General features: G+C 33.7%; 2 protein-coding genes across 3 annotated transcripts; both read right to left on the reverse strand.

The window, feature by feature from the left end:
- Window positions 1-1,869: 1,869 nt before the first annotated feature.
- Window positions 1,870-4,343, reverse strand: LOC114286422 (peptidyl-prolyl cis-trans isomerase CYP19-3). Of its 2 annotated transcripts, none has more exons than XM_028229587.2 (2): window positions 4,221-4,343; window positions 1,870-2,679 (listed from the first exon to the last, which is right to left on the reverse strand). In XM_028229587.2, exon 2 carries the CDS (start codon window positions 2,622-2,624, stop codon window positions 2,100-2,102), a length of 525 nt encoding a protein of 174 aa, XP_028085388.2. In that variant the 5' UTR covers window positions 2,625-2,679; window positions 4,221-4,343; the 3' UTR covers window positions 1,870-2,099. The 2 variants fall into 2 exon arrangements, with proteins under 2 accessions (XP_028085388.2, XP_028085389.2); XM_028229588.2 differs by having other exon boundaries at window positions 1,870-2,637; window positions 4,221-4,300.
- Window positions 4,344-5,704: 1,361 nt separating this feature from the next.
- On the reverse strand, window positions 5,705-18,288 carry LOC145814688 (uncharacterized). The gene is made up of 5 exons (XM_082911674.1): window positions 17,819-18,288; window positions 16,293-16,582; window positions 16,099-16,188; window positions 6,225-6,580; window positions 5,705-6,139 (listed from the first exon to the last, which is right to left on the reverse strand). Exons 1-5 carry the CDS (start codon window positions 18,000-18,002, stop codon window positions 5,875-5,877), a joined length of 1,185 nt encoding a protein of 394 aa, XP_082767800.1. The 5' UTR covers window positions 18,003-18,288; the 3' UTR covers window positions 5,705-5,874.
- Window positions 18,289-27,260: the final 8,972 nt, after the last annotated feature.

Below are 27,260 nucleotides of genomic sequence, written 5' to 3' on the forward strand. Positions count from 1 at the left end.
ACATCCCAAACAACCTCTTAGAAAGTTGTTATTTACATTTTTTATTTCTTTGGATCCCCTACTCTTTTCATTTTTTTAATTCCAATTTTTTCCAAATATAAAATTTCATTCTACTCTTATTCCTAACTTTCTAACCCTAATGTCTCAAATCCTAACCCTAATTTCATCGGCCATCCCTATTACCTCTGGCAATCCCTATTACCTCTGGCAATCTTCTTCATCTCTCTCGATCGGTCGTCCATCGTTGGCCATTCATGTTTCTCCACATCTTCTGAAACCCTAACCCTAGCCCTAGGGTTTTAAAAAAATTAGTAGTGGGCGGTGATGACAGCGGCTTTAGACGGTGATGGCGATGATGGGTCATGACAGATAGAAGAAGAAGAAAAAGAAAAGAAGAGGAGGAAACGTCTTGAAGCCTTCAAGGCACTTGACATTGTCTTTAATGGTGGTGATGAAGGTGCAAAGAGAGAAGAAGAAGATGATGAGGGTTGGAGAGGAGGGTGTGAGGTGGGTTTTCATGGTGGTTGGTTTAGGTTGGGTTTTGAAGGGTTTGGGTTTGGAAATAGAGAGGGTGCAGGTTGCCGAAAGGAAGGTCACCAACGGTGAAGTGCTGCCGACAATGGAAGGAGTTGCCAAAAGAATAAGAGTTGAAGATCCAAAGAATAAAGGTATAGTTGGTATTAAGGTGGGGGTTCAAAGAAAATATGAAAGGGTTTCAATTATGTGAGTAGGGGTCAGAGAAATAGGTCCAAAGTAAATAGGTACGGGCATTTAGCAACCCTCAAGATTCAAGGATAAATTACAAATATACCTCCCTAAGGTATACTTATTGCCTCATATGATTGGAAAAATAATAAATTTTCCTTTGTAAAAAATTTTATTTAATAAAATTAACTAGAAAAATGAAATTCCTAACTAATTTTTTATACGATAATAAAATTACTTAAATTATAAATTGAAATATATTTCTGACATCATTAAAAAACGTTAATTAATTTAATGATTTATTGATAAAATGAATCATTTATAAAATTAGAAATTTCAAGAGGTGTGATGTAATTTCCAAAATTATAAGAGACAATTCATATTTTAAGTATATTTATAATTTACCTCATATTTAAATACAATAATGTACATGTTTAGCCTAATTTGCTAGGTTGGATTTATAACTTTCAATAAAATAAAGTAAAAAAAATACTATGAACTAAAACAATTAATTTTGCAAAGATTGTCTTTGTGCAATGAAGATTGTATTGATGTATTATGAGATTCATGTATATGTATAGAATGAATGAGTCATCAATTATATTTCTAAGTAAATTTTGGATAAAATTTTTCGATGTGTAGTATTACTAGTAATAAAAATCAATAAAAACTAGAATTTTATTGGACAGAAACAATATGGTAGAGATTTAACTTATATGCAATTCAAATAATAAAATAAAATAAAATAAAATATTTATTGTATAATGTGTTATTCAAGTGATAATAATCTTTTTCATTAAATCTAATGTCCAAAATTTGATTCTCACTCCTCTCAACATAAAGAGAGAAGATTATGAATTCGAGTTAGCTATTACAATAACTTCTTTGTTTTTGAAGAAAAAAATTAGGATTATATTAGATCTAATGTCCAAAGTTCAAATCTCACTCCTCTCAACATATGGAGAGAAGATTATGAATTCGAGTTAGCCATTACAATAATTATTTATTTTATTTTTTTAAAGAAAAAAATCAAGACTAGTTACATTTAAAAAATCAAGACTAGATACATTTGAAGAGCTTTATAGATATTTAAAATATAGAGTAGCGTTGAAATATATAAATAAAAAAAGGAATTAAGATCATTACTACAGAAAATAAACAACATTTTTCAAAAATTTGCATTCTATTTTCATCTAAACTGCGAAATAAAATTTTGAAGGGTTGTGACAATATTCAGGCATACAAAACATATTAGTCAGAGCTACTAATTGCAGATATCTTCTACCTTCAAATCTCCAATTTACTTCCATGACAGATAAATAACAGTACATTGTATCATATTCTTCTGCCAAACATTTTCATTTTCCATCACAAATTCCTTCATTTTCCCATCATCAGTTCTCAGTTACCTGACCACAATCTTCTATTGCAACCGTCTCCAAAGTCATCCCTTCATCGGACCCCACCTTCTCCATCTCTTTAACCACACCATAGCCATCCACAACCTTTCCAAACACCACATGCTTACCATCAAGCCATGGTGTCTTCTCAGTACAAATGAAGAATTGAGATCCATTTGTATTCGGTCCAGCATTTGCCATTGAAAGAATACCAGGCCCTGTATGCTTCAACTTGAAGTTTTCATCCGGGAATTTCAATCCATGGATTGACTCCCCACCAGTCCCGTTACCCCTTGTGAAGTCTCCGCCCTGACACATGAAGTTGGGGATGATACGGTGAAACGTGGAGCCCTTGTAATGTAATGGTTTCCCTGATCTACCAATCCCTTTCTCCCCAGTGCTGAGGACACGAAAATTTTCAGCAGTCTTAGGGGTGACATCAGCAAATAGTTCCATTACAATTCGACCCGCTTTCATCTTTCCTATCAGTATGTCAAAGAAGACCTTTGGGTTCGACATTTTATTGAATTATCTGAAAATTTTCAGATCAAGACTTGGATTTCGGTAAAAGGGACTACATTCAAACCAAAGCTATATCAGTCAAATAGCAAACTAACAGTAGGATCAACAGTAATCTCAGAATTCTGATAATACTCTGAAGATTAAAAGTCAGAGTAAAGCGCTAATCATTCTTTATGTCATTGAGATTAATTAGACCAAAATTTTCAAATGTTCAATATATAGAATCAATGTAAACATAAATCTACAGTAAACCAACCAAACCAAGCTAAGCCTTAAGTCCCATCAAACAGAATTGGTTACATGAATCCTTTTTTTCCAATGGACTCTATTAATGGCCAATTGGTTAGTCAAATTAAAGAGATTCATATCTCTATTTACTACACTAACCCATGTCAATCTATGTTTGCCCCTTCCACTGACACTTACATCTACTGTTAGTATATCGCATCTCTTTACTACTGCCTTCGTATACTCTGTTGTATATGACCAAACCATCTCAATCTATCCTCTCTCTCAACTTATCTTCTATGGGTACTACTTCTATCCATTCACGAATATACTCATTTCTAACTATGTTTCTTCTAATCTTGTCACACATCCACCTTAGCATTATCATTTTAACAACACTCATCTTATCTACATGTTGTTTTTTAGTTGCCTAACATTCCGTTTCATACAATATTGCTAGTCTAATAACTATTCTATAAAACTTTCCTTTTAGTCTAGTTGGTAATCATTTATCGCGCAGTACCCAGACACATTCCTCCACTTAAGCCACTCCACCTTAATTCTATAGACCACATCCGCTCCAATCTCTCGCTTCAATCTCTCCAACCGTTGTGATAATCGATCCTAAATAAGAAAATTGTTCACTCTTAGGTAGTTTTTGTTCTCAATTTTCACTTCTCTTAAACTAAATGCTATGTTTTCATACATCAAAGGTTACAAAGTAGTATAAATTATGTAAGTTTTTTATTCAGAAATTTGTGGCTACTATAACTGCAATAGTAAGTTCAGATATAAAAGAACAGAACAATAAACACAGATTTGTTCTCTCACACACATGCACAACCAAAAGAAGAAAAAATCTCATCGGATCATAACTAGATTTAGACAAAATTGAGCATCAATGTAGTATAATTGGGTACAATACAAAATGAAAAAAACATGCAAAGGTGGAAGCAGCTAAATCATGGGTTCTACTCTCAGAAACAGAACATTATTTCAGAATCATTTTCCTGGAAAGGACCCTTATTGTTTCCTTTTCTTTCTTGAAGGCCCTGTGATGGTAACAGATATGTCACCATAATCTTTGCCCAGATCTCAACGATTAGCAAATTAATCTCTCTGCACTTGATTTATAACAACAATGGCTAATAAAATCCCAAAAGCCTCCATCATAGGGTCTCCAAAATATGTCTTGCACCTAAAATTTACTTTCTATTTTCTTTCCACTAAAACATTTCTCAAAAATATTTTCCATCAAAACAAATGAAGCAGCACTGTACTGAAGAAACAAAGGAATATAAGCATATCAAAGAAAAAGTTGTATGTATATATATATATATATATATATATAACGAGAGAGCTTACATCAGTGTGAAGTTCGATTTTTGGTATGCTCTGCTTGAGGAGAAGAAGGTGAGGGTTAGGGTTTTACATGTGCCTGTTAATTTATACCAGTAGAGGTTGGGGTTTAAGTTTTTTCTTTTTGCACTTATTCCCCTTTTATTGATAAATTTATTTCTTGGTCCTTTTATTTTTGTAAATATAATTCTTACCCCAATGGTTCTAAATTTTTTATTTTTTTGTGTCAAGAGAAGGAAGGGGAATCGATAATAATGAAAAACTGCACTATAGCGACAACACTTTATTTTAGGAACTTGGAAAATGTCTTATAGCAATAATACTCAAACTCTGACATACCCATTAATGTTGTGTTTGGTTGAGGGATTTAGGGAGGGATTTGGAAAGGAAAAGGGAAAAGGTGTGTGAAACTATGTGAAATATAAGTATATTTTTTTCACATTTCACCTACCTTTTCCATTTCCCTTTTCAAATCCCTCCTCAAATCCTTCAACCAAACACAGCATAAAGGAGTATCCTACCTCAACCACTAGACAAACTCTTTAGGCTTCATTTTGCAATGTTGAAATTACCCATTTCAATTTTGTTACAACCATGGGAAAGGCTGCTTCAATTTTGCTATTGTGTTTGTATATTTTATTATATAGTAATAATGCAATTTAAATATAATCTTGTTAACAAGTCTTTTTAGACGCAAGAAAAAAATAAAAAGTAATGAAAAGTATAAGACACTTATTATTAAGGCAATAAATAAATCAAATCGAGTAATAAGTTATTTAAGATCTTGAGTTTGGTCCAGTGGTTTTGTAGTCACACCTTAGGATGTGATGAGAAAAAAATCAGGATTCGAGTTGATGGAGCAATTCTTTTTGTTATAATCTAATTTTATTAACAAATCAATATCTTACAATCTTGCCCAAAAAATAACTTATTTAAGCTTTCAAAATGTGTTCAAATTTAGATTGTTTACATAATAAGCTAATTTAAAATAAATTTTTAATAAAACCGAATACAGGTCAAATTTTATTTTTTTAATTTTTATGGTACATATAAACTTATCAAGCTGAATAGTTTGTTATTTAAACTTGACTTGAAAAACTTTAATAAGCTTAAAATTATGTTTAAACTTGACTTAACAAACCAAACCAATCTTGAACAAATTTTTAACATGCCAAACATAAATCGCTTAGTTTGTTTAACAGGAGCACTTCTCATTAATTTCAAAACAATTTACATTGATTCCAAAAAGAAATACCTTTTAACCATTATCAAACTACTTTCCACACAAATTTAATATTAAACATCATCTCAATGGAACTTGTAGCATTTTCCATAAAAATTTATCCGAGCAAGGATAGTTCCAGTATGGTTCCCATAAACTTTAAAACCATTTCATAAGAACTGTAGATAACAAGGTAGGTTAGGTTGATTCTGAGAACTGATCAAGTAAATTAGGCCACCCAACAAGCACACACAAGCCGCCAGAAAAATTAATCTGTTAAATTGCTGCTACATGTACAAAAATCAAGATGGAGTAATTTACAACTAATGAATAGACAATTCTATCCTTTCCCACTTTTCCCTTTTCTTTCCCGAATTGTCATGACTAATGCTGTGATACAAACTAAAAAATACATCAGCAAACAGAGCTCCGTGTCAGTCAACCAAGCCACTGTTGAGCACGACGATCCCCGCTACCTCCGACAGAATGCCGAATGCTGATCTTCTCATTTGCATATTTCTGCTGCAGCCACTCAAATCCATTCACATCTAGTTTCCCTGAAACGGACTTGCCTTGCTTCCTCCAAGTCTGCTGTTCCCGTATGGATGCCCAAAGTTTCCCGATAGCATCTCTTTGTTTAGTAGTGAACCTCGTAATGTTATCGAATGCATGCTTTACCAGGATATCTATGCCCGTTTGGCACCTTAGGAAAGAAAGATCGACACGTTAGGACGGGAAAGAAACAAACAATTAAACAAAAATAATAACAATTAGTATCAGGGTTTGACCATGGGGTTTTGTAACGTCGCGCAGCAATATCCAAACAAAGAATCAAGGCTTCTCTCTGTGATTTCAGAAATCTCTTGGTCTCTTCCTCTTCCTCCTTAATCCTGGTTGTCGCCTCTTTGTTTCCCTTCATTTTTTCATCTTTCTTCAATGTCCGAGGAATCAGAGCATCGAGCCCAAATGGATCCGAGTCATCCTTGTCATTTCCTTCAGATGTAGCATCTGGCTTTATCTGACTGTCCACTTCTGCCACTTCCATCTTGTCTTGCAAGGCAGCAGCTTCTTCCATGTCTTCGTCCTTGGTTGCAACCGGAAGGTTCAATATAGCTTCTTTTATTCGTCCAGTGGCTTTTGAAAACTAAAAGATGTCTCCCCCCCAAAAGCAAAAGATGAGCAAGAAAATCAGTAGATTCAATAATAAAATTCAACAATTCACACAAAAACATGGTCACATATCAATCAAAACTTCCTAGGTCATGAAATTCAAAAATTGGTCACTCTAGAAACTTTCTTAACAAGGATATAATAATGAGATTGCAGAATGTTAACAGTGAAATATGTAAGTAGTCAACCAAATATCAAATAAATCATTTTCATCTTTTAGTATATTTACCAGAGGCAATAGTCATAGCAATCTATAGCAATCCTCTTCAACTACTTCAACCATTCATTTATGTTCTTTTTTTGTTTTATCGATAAGTACAACTGCTTAGATCATTTCCAAACACCACATAGCATTTTCAAACGGAATTATCATGAAGATTACGTATGCCAATAAAATATGCATTCCAGACAAAAAAGCATAGCAAACTCGGCAATATAAATTAACTAATACTAACAAATTAGCAATAAGAATCAAGATTAAACAACATAAACAGAGACTATAATTTGAAAAGGTACAAACAGAAAGTTTTCAAGTTTTTCACTTTTACGTCTCTTACTGCTCAGGCAAACTACTTCAACCAAGATTTTACTCAAGTTTCAATTACTACTCATCTTGGCACCAGATTTCAATGAATAATCTTCATACGTACCTTTCATCCATAGTTTCAAATCGCGAATAGAGTCATGAATTGAAATTACCTTCTTCCAAATTGTGCATAGTAAAGATTTGGTCATAATTTTTAAAATACATTAATATATATATATATATATATATATGCCTGAACAATTAGATATTAAAGATATATTAAATATATATAAAAAGCTTAGATATAAATAAATGAAAAGGTTGTTTTGAATGATGAGCACATGATGTAATAGCTAAGAGTAAGATAAGTTGCCTCTATGGCAAGAAACGTGGGTTAATCCCTAGAGTGATAAATAATCGTATAGTATTGATTATATGAGGATTTATGAAAATCCATAGATTTTTTGTACTTTCATTATGAAAAATAAGAATCCAAGACCCATCATTTGAGAAGATCAAAATTTCAAATCACTAAAGTTAGATAAATTTAACACATTACGCATTTATATATAATATTAAAACTACCACAAGATTCATAATTTCTCAGGTTCCAATTCTAACAATTTTATTTTATAGAAAACCAAAAGTCCATATATTGCGCATATCAAAAATTTAACAATTTAATATACAAGAATAAATTTATACGCGTGTCAAAGAGAAACCATTCAAAAACGAAGGTTAGGAGACAAAAACTCGAAGCCTCCAAAACTCATTAATTCTTCAATCTTCATAATAATAAAAAATAAATAAAAAATTTCTTAAAATTCAAATCATCTAAATACTTACCTCAAAGGACCCAGAGTACCCAAATCACCATATTTTTCAAACCTCACTTGATACACCTCCAAAGTTTTTTCTTTTGCAAGTAAAAACATGTGTATAAAGTTACATAGACTGATTCCAATGCGATTCCTATTTCCGTTGATTCATGCCTTATATGTGAATTGATTGCTTGGTGTATCAAACTTATCACGAATCGTGTAATTATATAACAGAGCTTTCTTCTTTCATTCTTCTTTTCCAGCTTACTCTTTGCTGGACCATCACCAAGTGATTCAGAATTTGTAGTGAGGAGATCCACATTCAGTGTTGGATATACCATCATTCTTGTCTCTCATATTTTAACAGTGCCCGTATTTATCTGAAAGCCGTTGTACTGGTGATCTTACTGAAGCAAACAACTGTTTGATTGCCTCCTTTTCTTTCTAAGATTTTGAAGTCAACCCATTTGATTAACTTTGAGGACTCCAAATGTTTGTACCCTGGTGTGTAGTAGCATAAGCTCTGCCATATCATCTCCTCTAAATGAATTGACTCATCAAAACACGATGTTCCACCACCATTCCTTTCTTAATTAATGTTTTTCACTACTAAAAAACTACCCTAAATTCAAAAACTTTCCCTGGTTGATGTTACATTGGTACTTAAAAAGTTTCAAATATATGATCCTTAGTTGCACAAAGCGGGAGCGGGAGCGGGGAAGCGTGAGCCGATAGAAGTTTCTTAGGTTGGGAGCGCCTCGGGGAGCGGTAATATATATATATATATATATATATTAATAGTTATTTTTAAAATATGTTTATTATATAAAGGTGAGTTAAATAGTTATTTTTAAATATATTTATTATTTTTATCTTGGTATTATTATTATTGATAATATTTTTAATTTATTTATATAATTATTTTTATTTTTAATTGATGTATATTATAAATAAAAAATATAACAAATAAAGAATAATAAAATATGTTAAAGTAAATAAAAGTTAAAAATTGGATATTTATTTTATAGATTTGATTTGATATTTTTTATTATATTTGATTTAATTAGATTTATTCTTATATAACAAATTATATTATTTATTATATTTATTATATGTTAAAAATGGGAGGGGGGAGACAGAACAAAACATAAATCGACGAGAGAGAGAGAGGAGAAGAAGAAGAAGAAGAAGAAGAAGAAGAAGAAGAAGAAGCAGATCGAAGAAGTCGAAGTCGAAGTCGAAGTCGATGGCGATGGCGATGGCGATGGCGATGGCGATGGCGATGGCGAGAAGATCGAAGGCGAGAGCAATCGCGAGCAGATCGCGAGGCGAGAGCAAATCGAAGGTCCAGGCGATGTTGAAGGTCGACATCGATGTCGAAGGAGAAGGCGACAGCGAGTTCAGGTTTCTTTCTCTCTCTCTCTCTCCCCCTTACGATCCCATCTTGAACTGGATCGCGTTTCTCTCTCCACAGAAATGTGATTCTTACACGTTTCTTTCTAGGAAGCGCGGAATCGCGATTCTTACTCAGAACGATTCTTACTCAGAATCGCCACCTCAGAATCGCCACCTGGTTGCACGATTCCTGCAACTAAGGTATGATCTATCTATCAACATGGAAGGGAACACAGAAAGCTCTTCCCCCCGACACGTGCATCATGCTAATAAAGAGGTGGTGGATAATTTTGTATCTCTTGCATTAGGGTTCTATATATTTATTTGCTCCTTGGAATAGCTATAACTAAATAGCTTTCAATAGGCCACAGAAATATGACATTTTCCTTTGGCCTTTCTAGTGCCATCAGATGTATCCTTTTCATGGGTTTCTGAATAAAGAAACTCAGATACTGACCTCCTCAGCTTATAGATGTGCCACACCCACACCCAGTCACCCAGCAAGACCATCTCGCCTTCCCACCATCTTTAAAAATTAATATAATGCGATACTTCTTTTGGCTTGGCTGCAGAGATCCATTTCCAACTGAATCTCATCTCAGCATTCTTGTTTCCAACAAACAATACCTGACACCATTTTCTAAGCCGTATCCCCCATTAATGTTCAGTTCAACAGTAGTCAATTACAGGCAAAGACACCAACTCCTTCATAAAATGTTCTCCAAAGAATATTGGCAATCATCAACTACTTTCAAGTAATCATTTTTTGCTTGATTATCGTAGTTACAAATTCAACAAAATGCCTCCTAAAGTGCTCTATTTTCACAGCATAAAAACTGTTTCAAGGGAAAAATATATATTCAATACTCCATGACAAAGATCAAGGCAACACAAATCCACTGGACTTCTGTCTCTTTCTACTCACTCTATCCTTATCCAAGGACAACATAGACTACACCATTTTATTATTCAAAGCTTCACAATATTATTTTTAAAAAGGACTGTAAAAAGATAAAACAAATCCCTTATAATTCATATCATTTGAAGGAAGCTTCAAAAATTATTATTATTATTTTTTTTAATAAATCCCTAAACCTCCAAATCATAAAGGAAACTAGGATCACATACAACTGAACTGAAGCCCAACAGCTTCACAGCCACACCAGTCCAACAAAGACAGCTCCAATATTCCACCAACAAAGAGAACCCAACTTGAATATCCTTAACTTACCTATCATAATAATAATAAATACAACGCAAAAGATCACAACGCAAAAGATCACAAAACATAAGTATTAAACCTAATAAGCATGGACATGGACATGGACATGGACAAGCGACATAACACAGATACGGACACGCAAACACTCCAATTTTCAAAAAATGCAAGACATGACACGTGGAGATACACATGAAATATATAATTTTTTATATTTATTATATGTCATATATATATGAATATATCATTTAAAGATTAAAAAAAAAAAAATTTAAAAAGCAATACGACAATAATTCCTATAAATTTATATGATTTTCCTTTAATTATTGTATCTTAAGTTTTTTGTTCAAACTTGTAATTAGTTTCACCCGTATCTAATCGATAGACACGTTTTAAGCGATAGACACAGGTGTCTTCCAAGAGTTCAAAGAGTGTCTGGGTCTTTAAAAAAAATTAAAACAATAACACACATTTTGATGAGTGTTGGACACGTGTTGAGAAGCGTCCAAAAGAGTGTCGGTGTCTGACATGAACACGACACGCATACGTCATCTTTTTAGAAGTGTCTGTGCTTCTTAATATTAAACTAATAAACAAGTTCCAAATTCAAATGAAGAATCAAATAGAGAGAGAAGACAAATGCCCCAATTAGGGGTAAAACCCCTAAGGGTTAAAGAGAGAAACCAAACTCTACTCCAATCTCAATGTATATTCTTTACTTCAAAGTTAAGTACAATAAGTATTAAATCACCTATTTATAGACTACAACAAAAAAGCTATTTAACATACACCTAATCTATTTATTCTACTACATCATACTCTCTCTCTCTTTAAGAGACTTGTCCTCAAGTTTAAATAGCAACTAAGTGTGCTCAATGTAACACCATGCATTGACCCTAGGGTAGGAATAGGCGCTGCATCTCTATGCTCACACAAACATGTCTCCTCACACAACTCATCCCTACGCGAATACATCAATCCGCTTCTTTGGCTAAGCAACCATAGGTGCAAACCAATAACTCCTATCACGACCATACTCCCCTTTGTTAACACTTGGACATACTCTCATTTTCCCGAGCCATTTCACCTCGGACATGCAGACCGGTAAAATGAGTACTCTTCCTATTGGAACGAGACTACTAGGCTAGCAAATGATACCGTCCAAAACAAACAAGGCTGAAAGATGGGACACAATGCGACAGGATTGACATTGCAACTACTAGGTAAGAGCCACATGAGAAAAGCTAATCAGAATCGAGAAATCTGAATTGCGTTATTCCTTCTATCCCATAGACACAAACGTCAAATGAACATCACTGCCAACAGCATACTCAACTCAAACCAACATCTTATAGAGGCATATAGAAGCATGAAACACTTACAATTTCAAATAAACTCTTTGAAGCTTTACAAAAATATCATTGTACCTCTTTCAAGACACAATTTGTTACTCATTTGTTTCAACTCATCTCAATGATTATGAGTTTGATTTGGATTTGCATCATTTCTTCCAATTGAAAGATTCATCTTTATTTGTCACCTAAATTCGCAGCAAATGCGCTACCATAGCCTCCTTTGCGACCTCTATCTTTGCCTCTGTTGGCCATTATTGTATCAACACAGTAGCAAGAGTTCAAGGATAAAGGCTGAAACAGTCTGACTCAATTCACACTAGACAAGCAAAACTTAGAGACAACAACTGATTAATATAATTCTGAAAGGATCTCCACCAACCGACCACCAGAATCGAATTACAACAACAAAGTTGAAGAATCAAAGATTCACACCCCAAGTGGAAATCAATTCACCAAGAACACAATGATTCACAAAGGTTGGTAATCACAGGGATCTAACGGTTGAAATCAACTCAAATTCAAAATTGCATAACAAGATCGAAACAGGAATCCAATAATAAAATTCAGATTTGAACTCAAACCTTCATGTGCAGTGGAACTCAACTCAAATCAATGATCAAAGTCACACAGACTCAGAACATTGAAGTCGCATGAGGTCTCAAATCGGAATCACTGTTCGCAAGTTTCAGATCTCAACCAGGGAGTCCATTCATGTTTGGTTCTCAATTAGAGCCTTCGGAATCAAGTCGGATCTTGAAAATTTTTTGGATCGATTGGGTGGAACTTGAGTAGGCTTCATAGGCGATTCGAAATGGATCCAGATTTGGATTCCTTGAGTCGCAAACTCAGATCACAAATCGAAACTCAGATTGATGCTGGAACAAGACTCAGATTAAGTCGAAAATGGTCGATCTTGAACCCTGGGTGATTTAATCAAAGTTGCGAAACCAAGTTGCGATGTGTTCTTCAATTTCGAGTTACAATATATTCTTCACTTTTGAAAAAGGAAGTCGACTTCACAGATTATGGGTTTCAACTTTGAAGAAAGCCTAAAACTCTCGAACAGGGATCTTGAAGAAAGCCCAAGTATTGCAAAAAAAGGAAGTCGACTTCGCAGATTATGGGTTTCAACTTCGAAGAAAGCCCAAAACTCTCGAACAAGGATCTTGAAGAAAGCCCAAGTATTGCAAACCAAATGCGAACCAGAACCAATGAACAGAGTCCCTCCTTCGTCCAGTGGAGTCGATGAAAGTCTAGTCAGATTCACAAGCTCTTCAGATCGTGACTTCCACTTTAGAAGAGAGATCAGATCGCGATGGTAATCCCCTGGTTTTCTGACAGATTTGAATAGGGGTTTGAACTCGAATGAAGGCTCCGAACAGATATGTAAATCAAATTGTGGCTGTCTAGCAGGCTGCGATCTCAAATCGCCTGAACCCAGGTGCCTCAACTGTGTGTTGTGACAGAGATTGAACCAGGTCAGTTTCTAGGTGATGATTCAACTCAAAAATTGGAAGAATAGTAGAAGAATAGGATCCAAATCCTAAAGATCTGATACCAAATGATGAACTCCAACTTCAAATCAAGAAGAATCAAATAGAGAGAGAGAAGACAAATGCCCCAATTAGGGATAAAACCCCAAAGGGTTAGAGAGAGAAACCAAGCTCTACTCCAATCTCAATGTATATTCTTTATTTCAAAGTTAAGTACAATGAGTATTACACCACCTATATATAGACTACAACAAACAAGCTATTTAACATACACTTAATCTATTTATTCTACTACATCACAAGCATAGATAAAACATCTCCAAGCAGATACACTAAATCAAAATGTGATCCAAATGTAGAGGTCCTAAATCTCTGACAGTAATTGGATGATAAATATTTTTTATTCTGATTAATGAAATGTTGCACGATATGACATGATTCATAACATGCATCATTTTATTTTTTACTAATTTTTAGTAGGTGAAAGGAACGGGACCCAATTCTAGGGAAACTTGGTGGTGGAGGGAAGAGGTTCAAGCGGTAGTTAAGGTAAAAAAAAGTGCTTTAAAAAGTGACAAAAGGATAGAACTGAGGAAAATCTTAAGAACTATAGATTGGCTAATAAGGAGATCAAGAAAGTAGTGAGAGAGGCTAAGTTGAAAGCTTATGATTAAGGAGGGAGAGAAGAGGGTATACAAACTTGCTAAGATATGGGAGAGGAAAACAAGAGATTTTAATCAAATTAAGTGCATCAAGAGTGAGGATTCTACGGTATTGGTGAGGGATGATGAGATTAAGAAAAAATGGAAGAACTATTTTGAGAAACTATTAAATGAGGAACATAGAGGTACGGCAATAGAGGAAGAAATAGCCAGTAATACAATAAACCAAAACTATAAATTCTATCGCAGGATTAGGAACTTTGAAGTAAAGATTGCACTTAAGAAGAAAAAATCAAATAAGGCTTTAGGACCAGATGATATCTCTATTGAAGCTTGGAAGTGTTTGGGTAAAAAGGAGATTGCTTGGTTGACTAGGTTGTTTAGCAAAATTTTATTGACTAGGAACATGCCAGATGAGTGGAGGAAGAGTATTTTAGTGCCAATCTATAAGAATAAAGATGATGTCTAGAATTGCAACAACTAAAGAGGAATCAAACTAATGTGTCATATAATAAAAGTGTGGGAGATGGTGATAGAACGTAAATTGCGAGATATAACGGAGGTGTCAGAGAATCAATTTGGGTTTATGTCTGGCAGATCAACAATGGAAATGATCTATCTTTTGAGGAGAGTAATAGAAAAGTATAGAGAAAAGAAAAGAGACATTCATATGGTATTTATCGACCTTAAGAAAGCATATGATAGAGTGCCCCAGGATATAATATGGTGGGTGTTAGCAAAGAAATGGGTAACAAAAGGTTATATTGATGTGATTAGGGACATGTATGAAGGGGTGGTGATCACTATTAGATAGCCGGCTGGAGAAACAAATGAATTTCCTATCACTGTAGGGTTATACCAAGCATCTACCTTAAGTCCTTATCTTTTTGCTTTAGTTATGGATGAGTTGACAAAAAATATCCAGGATAACGTGCTATGGTTAATGCTTTTTGCAGACGATATAGTGCTAGTGGATGAGACTAGAGAAGGGGTTAATACAAAGTTGGAGATTTGGAGAAAAACTCTTGAATCTAAAGAATTCCAGATAAGTAGAACTAAGACAGAATACATGGAGTGTAAATTTAATAACAGTAACAATGAAAGCAGAGGAGAAGTGAAGATTGAGAATCAAGAACTGCCTAAGAGTGAACATTTTCGTTATTTAGGGTCGATTATCACAACAGCGGGGGAGATTGATGCGTATGTGGCCCATAGGATTAAGGCGGGATGGTGTAAGTGGAGAAGTGCATCTGGGGTACTGTGCGATAAACGAATACCCAATAAATTTAAAAGTAAGTTCTATAGAATGGTTATTAGACCAGCGAGATTGTATGGGACAGAGTGTTGGGCAACCAAGAAATAACATGTAGATAAGATAAGTGTGGCTGAGATAAGAATGCTAAGGTGGATGTGTGGCAAGACTAGACAAGACAGAATTAGGAATGAGTGTATTCGGGAATGGGTAGGAGTAGCACCGATAGAAAATAAGTTGAGAGAAAATCAATTGAGATGGTTTGATCATATTCAATGGAGACCAACAGATGTAGTAGTGCAGAGATGCGATGCTATAACAGTAGATGGAAGTGTTAGGGGACGGAGTAAGCGTAGATTAACGTTGATTAACGTTGTAAATAGAGATATGGATCTACTTAATTTGACTAACGAAATGACCTTTAATAGGGCTGCGTGGAGAAAAAAGATTCAAGTAGCCGACCCCATTTGATGGGACTTAAGGCTTGGTTTGGTTTGGTTTTAGTAGGTGATAGATATCAAACACCTTATTATGTGTGATATAGCATCGCACAACGTGTGAAAACTCCATAAATAAATTCATGCTTCTTTCAGCCTAAAATAATATGAGAATTTAAACCTAGAAAATTTCATAAGTAACACAATTGATGCAGTATACATAATTAAGAGATTGCTAATAGAAAAATTCATAGCATTCTTGATGCTTACAATTGCAAGCAAATGATGACCAACAAAGTTGTAACAACATCTACTATAAGTGAAAAACATACCACAAAACTGTCATCCGTAAATAGATCATTCGCCACCACAGCCCTAATCATCCATGTAGTTAATTGATTTCTCTGCTTCTTGTTAAAACACTACAAAAGCAAATGATAGTAAAAGTTGAGCCACAAAACGCATCACAAAACTTTCAAGGAACTAAATATTCTTAAAATTTGTATATCAAATACTTAATACTCACTTCAACTGCATCTTGTGCTGCTGAGAACAATGCATGACAATCTGCTCTTACTGAAGCATTGTTACAAGCAGTAGGTGACAACATTGCAGACTCCAATATGGCAAAGAAGTAGTCACTCACTCCAGGCTTAACACTACCAGCCTGAATCAGTTGAATAGCAAGCTTCGATGCCTTACCAAACTTGGCAGGGTTCTTTATATGTGATGATATCTTCTGCATGGCCTCTATAACTTGCGTTTCTGAGGCATCCGTTGTTGTTTTAAATCTCAGTCGTTTTTCAGGCACAGTAACTGGAATTACAATAAACAATTCAGCTTCTCTTTTAAATGTGAAAGGCTATTCAAGAAAATCAACATCTAATATTACTCAATTTTACAATTTCAACTCGGATGTGAACCAAGCTTGAACTTGGCTAAGAGGCTTGTTTTGTTAAATGAGTTGGGAAGTCGGGCTATCGATGGCTTGGGGCAGGCCGATGAACATGAATTGAACTATGGTAAGGTGTACAAAATATCATTTGCAAGGTTAGGAATAATCAATCAAACTATATGTACAAGTATTATCAGCTTAAATCGCAGTCTCATTCTTCAACAGGCATGCAGTCAGAGCCCCGGGCTCCTCCCACTGCATGGGAGCTTATGGTTTCATGTTCTATTTCACTCCCTGATGGGGATTCTTTTCTCCCTTCCCTCACGGTACTACTTCACTATCGGTCACCCTTCTATTAACAGATCCAATAGCCAATCGTGGAAAGCCATGTGCCAAAACCACATGAGACTTCAATGTACCATATCATACCTCATTTTTACTGGGAAAAGCAATAAGGTCTTCAACTACAGTTACGACACAACTTCAAGGTTTCTTAGGCCTGGTTATAAAATTTCCTTCCTCTGTTTGTGCACGCGCATATATACATACACTTTATTTTGTTTGAATCAAACAAATCCCTACCTTTTGATTGTCAGTGACTGTCACGAACATCAAAGTATTCAAACCAAGTTGAGATGAGCTCAAGCTCAGTTAAAACCTAACTAGCCAAGCTCAAAGAATGTAAAATGGACCAAGATAAGCTCAAAGACTCCACTATTCGGCTTGCCTAGGTTCAATTGCAGCCCTAATTCAAACCCTATTAAAAGATGAAATCATTTGGCATGTTGAAAAATAACAATAACAACAACAATGATAATAAATGGATCAAGGATCATTTCTTTTTCTTTTTTGTAATTTTGTTGCCCAAACAGATATATAGATGTCTTAGGCTTCTTCAAGTAGACTCTTTTGTTTCCTAAAGGAGAGGAGGGGGGATTTGTTCCTTTACCCAAATTTTCTGAAAAACCAAGAAGGGTAAGAAGTAGTAAAAATTAATGAAAGATTCATCAACAGATATATATATATATATATATATATAAAACCTACTATAATCGCCCTTTAAACTACAAACAATCAAATTGGGCAATATGATGGAAACCCTTTCAAACCAAATCAAAGATCACTAAGTAGCCCTACAAATTACACAAAAGTAGTACCTTGAGGTTGAGATTCAGAAGGTTTGGAGCGTTTGAGAGCGCTCTTGAGGGCAGGTATCGGTGGCTTTGGCAAAGATTCTTTGGCAGCAGCGGTGGTGATCTTTGAAGATTGTTGTTCCACAGAAGGCCGAGCAGGAGGAGGCGCAGAAGGAGGTGGTAACCCTTGAAATAGGTTGTCACCCATTGTTCTCTCTCTCTCTCTCTCCCCTCTGCAAGTAGAGTTGAAATACACAGAACCAGAACCCACTTTGCTTTTGGTTTTTTGACAGGCACTTTGCTTTTGTTTGATTTGATTAATTTATCACGAGTGAAAGAGATGATGGGAGTCGGGGTTGAGTTTTCCAGCCCCTCCGGGTTGAGCCCTGATTTGCCTGAAAATTCCCTTCATTCTTTTTCACTTTTATCCCTAGATCATAGTTTTTTTTGTTTTTTATTTTTTTATTTTTGGACCCAAGCTTGTCTCCCCGTCTAATCGGATAAATTGATAAGTTGAATTATTTAATGTGTAAAATTTGTTGAGAATTTTATTTTTTTTTAAAAAATTATGTTGATTAAGGGTTTGTTTGGAGTGTCCTAAATAAGTGCACTTTTTGATTTTTTATGAAATATGGATTGGGTATGGATTGGGTTTGAAATGATGTGCTAGAGAGGGGATGTGACTTAAATAAGATGATGTGACTTAAATAGGATAGTGACTTTTTCACTTTTTAGATTTTTTTGAGGATGCCAAACTTGGCCTAAATATTAATAACTTATTTTGAAATATGTTTTTTTATTTTGTTAAAATAATTAATAAAAATAAAATAAGTTAAAATAATCAATAACATAAAATGTAACGTTCAAATTATATTTATTTTATTTTTTCTCTTACAAATATCAAATCAAATATAAAAAAATAAAAAACTATCATCTAAAACATAAATTTTTTTAACCAAACTAAAATAGCCAAAAACACAAACACACACACACACACACACAAAAGTCAAGTTCCCAAGCAGGACTTATTCATTTCCATGTTATCTTTAAATATGGGTTTGACTTCTCTTAACTTAGTCATCTCAATTTGAAAAAACATTCAGACTTATAGGCTCATTTTAACATAATTTTTTTTTAGCCAGATTAAAATAACTAAATAGACAAAAAAAAAAAAAAACACTAAAATAATCAAGTTCCCAAACGGGACTTATTCCTTTCCATGTTATCTTTAAATATGAGTTTGACTTCTCTTAAGTTAGTCATCTCAACTTGAAAGAGCGTTTGAATTTATAAGCCCATTTTAAGACAAATTTTGGTGATTCAATCACTTTTAAAAACTTGTTAAGTACAATATTTATGTAAAAAATCAAAATGATTGGATATCGATAGCTATATATTTGAATAAAATTTATATTATAAAAAAAATGGATAGCTACTTGTCTTTTTTTTAAAAAAAAAAATAAATATGATTCAAACATATAACTACTCATATTCAATCATTTTAATTTTTTTACATGAATATTTTACTTAACAAATCTTAAAAAATGAATGATTTGAATTACCAAAATCAATTTCAAAATGAGTCTACCAAGTTCAAAAACTCTCTCAAGTTATGATGGAAGTCAAACCTTTCAAATATCTCAATTTTATAAATCCAATTTTGTTCATATATTTTAAATATATTTTTTGTTTGATCAATTTATAAGCTCTATCAATCATAAGGTGCTCTCTTTAGGATTTTTTCTCTCTCTCTCTCTCTCTCTCTAAGAAGTTCTAGTTGTTCTCTCTTTCTTTGCTTGATAGAGGAAAGAGAGTGGTATTTTGAATCTTTTCTCCCCTTTGTTTTTTCACTTGTGGTTTCTGTCACCATACTAGTCACTACTGCTCATCTTGTCTCCATCATCAGCTTGCCAACGAGGAAGCTTTCAACGATTTCGTTCATAACCAAGATTTGATACTATTACACGCATTGTTATATGATAGACAACCACCTCAGATCCAAAATATTTTATTTTGTAACGTAGAGGCCACGATTAAGATACTAAATGTAACGCTCCAACTTCCAAGCCGTTAATAAATCAAATCAACTTCAAATTTAAAATACTAACTAATTAATAACCTCAAAAATGCAAATTGGCTCCAAAATAATTACACAAATGTCTACAATTTATAATTTATACAAATCTCCAAAAATAATATATAGTGGTAGGCCCAAAAATCTCCAATGGCTCGGATAAAGAATAAATTAATAGGGATCCAACAATTTATGACATGGCACAAAAGATTCGATTTGAGAAATCACGCAATTTACCAAATTGCACAGACAAGTCAACTCGACATATAATAATTTATCCAGGACCAAATACCCGGTCCTACTCGGTACATGACTAGTGACCAGCCTCATCTGCCTCACCCAAACTCAACCGCTTATCTAGGCTATTGGTCTAAGCTATTGGCAAGGTCCACTCAATCGATGTACGGAGCATTTTCATGTCATTTAGCCAGACAAATCAACACTAATTACACAGAACAACTTCACATAATTTATCAAATGACTAGAATAATCAAACGTATCAACGTGAATGATTTCACAGGATGTAACATATGACCATGATAATCAAGATGAGTACAAATGTGAAGTAATTAAGATAAGAACTCTTTGCAAAGCGATTTAGAGGAAGCATATTTTATACCACCCAAATTATCTCAAAATAATTCCATGACCACTTGCTGCAAAATCCCTCCAACACCAATGCTTTTAATCATCTGCTATATCACTATAAATCTCCAAAGGTTATGGATCCAAAAGATATCTAAAGTTTAACAAAATCTACAATTCTCCTCTTGAACAAAATGCTAACTCTCACTCTAAATACTCTTAATCTAAACTCTAAATTTTGATCATAAAGAAAGAGAGAGAGAGAGAGATACGGATGGACCAAGAAGAAGAACCATAGAAAGAAGTTGAGAGGATGAGTTCAAATTTATAGGCAAAACAAAGAGTAGTCTCCAAGTAAACTTGGAGAGCAAGAAAGATAATTAACTTGTAGGCAAAGAAAGGTTGCTTGGAGGGAAAGAAAAGAACGTTTGTTTAGAAGGAAAGAAAAGAACCCAAGCAAACTAAATAAATAAATAAATAAATAAAAGAGATGAATAATGATAATAATGAAATCGAAGTAAAAAGAGATAAAACAAATAGAGAAAATAAGTTAGATTCTCATCTAAAAATCTTACCACCAAACTACCACCAATATCTCTCACTAAAGTATTAATACCTCAAAAATATAGGATTTCGCACTAAAGTTATCAATTGTGGTGATGAACGATGTGATAAGTATTGTTTGTTTGGTAGTGATCATTTTATTTATTTATTTATGTTGCAATAATATTTCTCTATATGGAGGTCTCCTCTTTTCATGTAAGTTTTCTCCTTTATGGAGACTCGTATCTTTCCTACCTAGTGGTTCTTTTTATCCTTTTTAGAATCTATTTTGTACTCCGATGTATTTTACTCAATAACTTACTGTCAAATGTATAATATAATAAACTTTGTGATTTTCCATAAAATAATAATAATAAAAAAAACTCCATCAATCATAAAGTGTGTTTTGTTCGCACATATTAAAAGCGTGTGAATAAATTTATTTTTCAATTTTATCTATATTAGTCTCATTAATTTTTAGTTTTAACTAATATGATGCAATTAAAGTCTAATTTCATAAGCCATGAATGACAAACAAGCCTAATTTCATGAGCAAAAAATTATTTTTAAATTTGAACAATTTAAATTATATAATTGAATATTATTTCATGGTATTAGTCTAATAGGGCTGTTTGGTACGGTTTATCTGAGCTGCTTGTATAACTTATTTTATTTTGACAGTCTATATCAGACTATTTATAGTTTCTATTTATAATTTATTAGGCATATTTAACTTAAATATATTGGGGGGGGGGGAACAAGAAAAAGAAAAAAAAAGAAGAAGATGGTGCTTTCGATTTCTGTTTTTTATTATGAGCTTTTAACTTATAATAAGTTAAACCAAATAAACCCATAAGAGTAATAAAATGAGTGATTGGTAGTGTGATTTAGGTTGTTTAAATTATAAATTACCCTCTTGCTTTCTAAAGTTAGATTTTCACCATTACTAATTTGGATGGATTATCTCCAATTGGATTATATGAATTGAATTCAAAATTCCAACTACTAAAAGGATGAAATTAAAAAATTAATAAAAAAATAGTTTAAGGAATAAAATGAAACTAACCCTTTTGTTTTAATGAATATGAATAATGTTTATAATTCATTATTTTTAGATTTATTAAAAATAGTAAGGAACATTTGTAACCTATAAATCTCTTTGGAGGTGTGCAACAAACACATAACATTTTTATGTATTTTTGTGGTACATATTATGTAATTTTCTGATAGAGTTGCGATAATTAATGATTGAAAAATGAAATTGCATATTTTGTAATAATGTTATACATTTTAGTTCAAAAACATTTCGATGAAAAGACGTGTAATATTCCCACAAAAAATGCATAATGTTGTCACAAAAATGTGTAGTTTTATTTTTGAACCACTAATTGTCATAAGCTCTTCCATCACTACAACAATTGGCACTTTTGGCAACTAAATTTTTAGTCGCCAAAAGTCAATTTTAAGTTGCCGAAGGGTTTTAGAGACTAAAATATTTGGTCGCAACATTAATCGTGGAAGAATTGTCGGGAAAGATATTTAGTCGCCAAATGTAATAAATTCCCAACTAATTTTTTAGTCGTCAAAAGTATTGAAATAAAATTAAATATCACATTTTCAGCGACTAAAAATCTTTTATTTTTAACGACTAAACATTTAGTTGCCAAGAATTTTTTTTGGTACATCCTATTATTTTTGTAGCTACTAAATATATTAGTCGCCTAAAGTAACTATTGTGTTTTGGCTACTAATATTTGAGTTGCCTAAAGTCTCTTCTTTTTTTTTTTTGCCTACTAAAGGTTTAGTCGCCTAAAGTCTGATATTTTTGGCTACTAAGATTTTAGTCGGCAAATAGTTTGTGTTTTGGCTACTAAACGATTGGTCCCCTATAGTCTCATATTTTTCACAACAAAATTTGTAGTTGGCAAAGGTTTTTTGTTGTTCGGCTTATTTTTTTTTAGCTACGAAATATTTTAGTAGCCAAATGTCTGATTGCTTTTTGGCTACTAAATTTTTAGTCACCAAAATTGTTTTCCCAATTTTTTTAGTTACTAACAATTTAGTCGCTAAAATATGTACTTCCTTAGTCACCAAAAACATGATCTTATGTTTAATCGCAGCATTATAATTTCTTTATACAACATGCCTGTATTTCATGCAACCTGTAATACATATATAAACAAAAACAATACATATACTATCAATCATTCCACAATCTACATCCATTTTACTTCTAACCATCCGAAAATGAATAACTTTAAATGTCAAATTCCAAACAAACTAACTATTGTCCAAACTAAAATAATAATTCCATACAAATTATAGAATCATATACAAAAATCCAGCCCTCCATATACAAAAAATACATTTATTACCATGCGAAAATGGCGCGGTACAAATTACCATTATAATCTATACCACGACAAAAGGTGATCTACGTACCATGACAAAAAGTGATCTATGTACCACGCCAATGATTATCAATTGGTTTCCAAAAGTTATCTGTATCAGTAATACTAAACTACACAAAAGTAGAGAACAACAAAAGTATTACTTGTATATGAAATTGTAATTTCTCTTCCCTACACCAAAATGGATTATCCACAAGTCCACGCCAAAAGTCATCTACAAAAAAAAAAAAAAAAAAAATGTTGCAATTGGCTACAAAATATCAATTGTTTCAGAGATAGGGAAAAAATTATAACATGCATTTCAGGTAGAACAATCTATAAATGCCTTTTTGGAAATAAAATCATATATATATATATATATATATATCATGCAATATTTATTCCAACCAACTGCACAAATAATCTATTTTGTAATTTCTTCATCCTATAAATATACAAAGGCAATTATCAGAATCTATGGATGTTATTTTCATAAAGCTGTTAGTCTTTAGAACTAGAGTTGGTGAGGTTTCCCCTTTATTTACATGCCCTGGTTGTGGTTGTAAATTGTAGTGGTTGTAAACATATACTACATTAGACCTGCAGCTTTCCATCATCTTACTAATTTGAGGTTCTCTTTATAAGCTTCATACTATTATTTTCATAGATGACCAATGTGTCGCCATTCTTGGGGAATTTGCAAAGGATCCTGAGCCTATTGTCTCCCAGATTTGTGGAGTTGCCCTAGGCATTCTTGAGGTTCTGATTTTTATTATTTTGGAGTGAAATGACTAAACATAATATGTTTTGTGCAGTACTTCTTTATGCAGATACCTCAAGTTTAAGAAGTTTCATACTAAATCTGGTTCCATGCAATTTGCAATTACTCTGGTTATTTTTATCTGCCAGCTTGTGAAAGAAATAATCTAGTTCTAATATGAGGATTATCTAGGTTACAAAAGTTGGCGCTTAGGGGCATACAATATGTAATTTGTTATGTCTGAGTTTGAGAGGCCAATCATCATATCATAAGGTGAACTTCTATAATGAAACCTTAGAAAAGTTAAACATGTAGCAGCACATTTTTGATTAGTTTGTCCTATGGCACTTCTTGTACCTGTACAAGATGTAGCGGTGAACACCCAACCTATAGCGATTCAAGCTTAGACTCGACCTATTTATTACCTTCGAATCTGGGAACCACATTCGTAGCGGTCGTCCTTCCCTCTTCTCTTGTTGGATTTTGGCTTAATGGTGTCAACACCGCCTTTTTTCTTCTGTTTTGTTCGGCTCCTAGGGTCGACACTAGCCTTTGTGGTGTCGACACCACCTTGTTGCTATGCCCTTAGGGTGGCTACTGAAATTTGGGGTTGACACCAGGCTTAGAGATATCGACACTTACCCTGTTATTGGCCTCTGAGGTCAACACCAGTCTTGGTAGGGTCGACCCTTCAATCGTTGCTTTGTCTTGGATTACATACTGAAATATAGGGTCGACACCACTGTCGCCTAGGGTCGACCCTCGTCTATTGTAAAACATTAGTGTCTCAGATTTTTTCCTAAAGGTCAACGCCACTGTCGCGAGGGTCAATCCCTGTGAGTCTTTTTCTAGATTTTGTTTGGCTTGGGCCTTACTTTCTGGGGATTCTTGACTAGTTCTTTTCATTTGACCTTGGAGCTATTATTCTATTAATATCTAGCCACCATAAATAGCTCTCAAAAAATTTTCCTTTTATTATTTTTCACCTCTTTTCCCCTCTCACCAATGACTCGCTTTCTTTCTCTCAAAGTTCACTTTTTTTCACTTAGACCTTTAAATATACTTACCTAGAAGTACCATCTCACCTTGGTCCTTTGAAATAGATTGTAGATCGTCTCAAGGGCTTCCTTTTGATCCGAGTGGCTCATGGTTTCGTTTACGTTGAGTTTTTTCAAGTTCTTCTCTTCTATCTTCTAAGCTTGAGGTAAGGATTCTTCGCACTCCCTTAAGAGTTTCAACTTAGTTACTTGTTTTTATAAAAGCACTTTGTGAAAGAAATGGATTTTTGAACAATCTTAGTTTTGGTTCGAAAAGAAAAGAGGGGTTTTCAAATGGTTTATCGATAATGATTGTGGATGGATGTTTATTGTTGAGGTATGATGCAATGAGGGGTTTTTATCTTAGGAAATGGTTTTATAAAGGAAAGAGGGTTTTTGCCCTAGAAATCTCAAATGTTGATTTTGTATTGATAAATGGAATTGATATTGAAATGGTGACATTGAGTTGTTACGGATGATGATGGTGGAGTTGGATATGTATTACCGCTCATATCTTCAAATTTGGAAAGTTTATCTTTAATGAAATTGTCTATTTGTTTAGAGATATCTATTTTGGGTTATCGGTAGAGGATAGCTATGATTGTTGTAAAAATTGCATGGGAATTAGGAGAATTGAAAATGAATTTCTCATCCAATTGCATTGAGCATTGTTGTATATTTATTTTGTGGAAATGTATATTGTTTTGAGAAAATGGGTGAATCTGGGAAAGAGCTGTTGTTACATCAAATAAGTTGGCCTATGTGTCTAGGGTGAAAGTCTCAAAAACCGTGCGTATACATGGGAGCTGATCCCACGAACAAAATATCCGTAAAATGGCAATAGTAGTGCTTGTATAGCCTACGTTTACATGGGTGCCGGTTCACGGTTTCCCATGGATGAAATTTCTGTGAAATGTGATACTTGTTTTAGAGATTCCCAAAGATATGATTCATTGCCCTGTTTTCCAATGAAAAGATAATGTTTTATGAACTGTGATATAAACCTGTCATTGTATGGTTTGAAAGAGATATAAAATGTTTTGTCACTAGCATTGCATATGCATTCACCTTATTGCTTTGTTAAGATTCATATACTGTGTTGGATTATTTCTACTGGGCTTTGGCTCACCTTAAGTGGGAAAACATTTCAGGTGCTGATAATATGCCTCCGCCAAGGCCATAGCTTTGGAGAACTTGAAGCAAGAGCTTTATTTTATTGAATTTTTTTTTTTTTTTTGGTATATGTTTTGTACGGGCCAAGGGCCTTTATCTGTTTTGGACTTCAATTCTATTTTTTTGTAACCAAGCATTGTCTTGGAAAGTTGTAAGTCTTTAGGGCATTTATTATTTGTTTTACTTTCATACTATAACTCTTGTTGTTACTTATGCTATAGATTCAGGGATATGCTTGTGAATGTATATCTGCATATATTACTCTTTTGTAAACTCAATTGGACTCTTTTGAAAACTCAATTGGAATCTATGAAAAATAATTTCTTATACTAGTGTAGTTATTTAATGTATACGATGGATGGTTCTACCTTTTATTTCGGGGGGTTACATAACCCACGCGTGCTAATTACATTCCATCTATTATCACAGATCATATTTGTCATAGGAAAGCTGTCTGTGATAGCCATATGGTGATTTGGGGGCTGTTTTGAATTTTTTTCCCTCGAAACGCCATTTTTCGACTAAGTTTAAGGCATTTTCGGCTCTAACTCCCAACCTACGTGTGCTAATTACATTCCATCTATTGTCACAAGTTCAATTTGTCACAAGAAAGTTGTCTGTGACAGCCATATGGTGGTTTGGGGGCTGTTTTGAATTTTCGCCCAAGAACGCCATTTTTCGACTAAGTTTAAGGCGTTTTCAGTTCTAACTCCCAACCTACGCGTGCTAATCACATTTTTTTCTATCATCACAGGTCCTATTTGTCACAGGGAAGTTGTTCGTGACAACCATACGGTGGTTCGGGAGTTGTTTTGAATTTTCACCCATGGAATGCCATTTTTCGACTAAGTTTAAGGCGTTTTTGGCTCTAACTTCCAACCTACGCATGCTAATTAGATTTCAT

The sequence above is a fragment of the Camellia sinensis genome, unplaced genomic scaffold, assembly GCF_055761805.1.
Source record: "Camellia sinensis isolate YWXY unplaced genomic scaffold, ASM5576180v1 Unanchor12, whole genome shotgun sequence".
NCBI lineage: Eukaryota > Viridiplantae > Streptophyta > Magnoliopsida > Ericales > Theaceae > Camellia > Camellia sinensis.

Excerpts from the sequence above, each read along its gene's own strand:
- LOC114286422 (XM_028229587.2), bottom strand. The coding sequence starts at position 2,624 with ATGTCGAACCCAAAGGTCTTCTTTGACATACTGATAGGAAAGATGAAA.
- LOC145814688 (XM_082911674.1), bottom strand. The coding sequence starts at position 18,002 with ATGGGTGACAACCTATTTCAAGGGTTACCACCTCCTTCTGCGCCTCCT. Across the intron at positions 6,581-16,098 it reads TTACGGATGACAGTTTTGTG|TTTTCAAAAGCCACTGGACG; the intron begins GTATGTTTTTCA and ends GACATCTTTTAG. Across the intron at positions 6,140-6,224 it reads CGACGTTACAAAACCCCATG|GTGCCAAACGGGCATAGATA; the intron begins GTCAAACCCTGA and ends TTCTTTCCTAAG.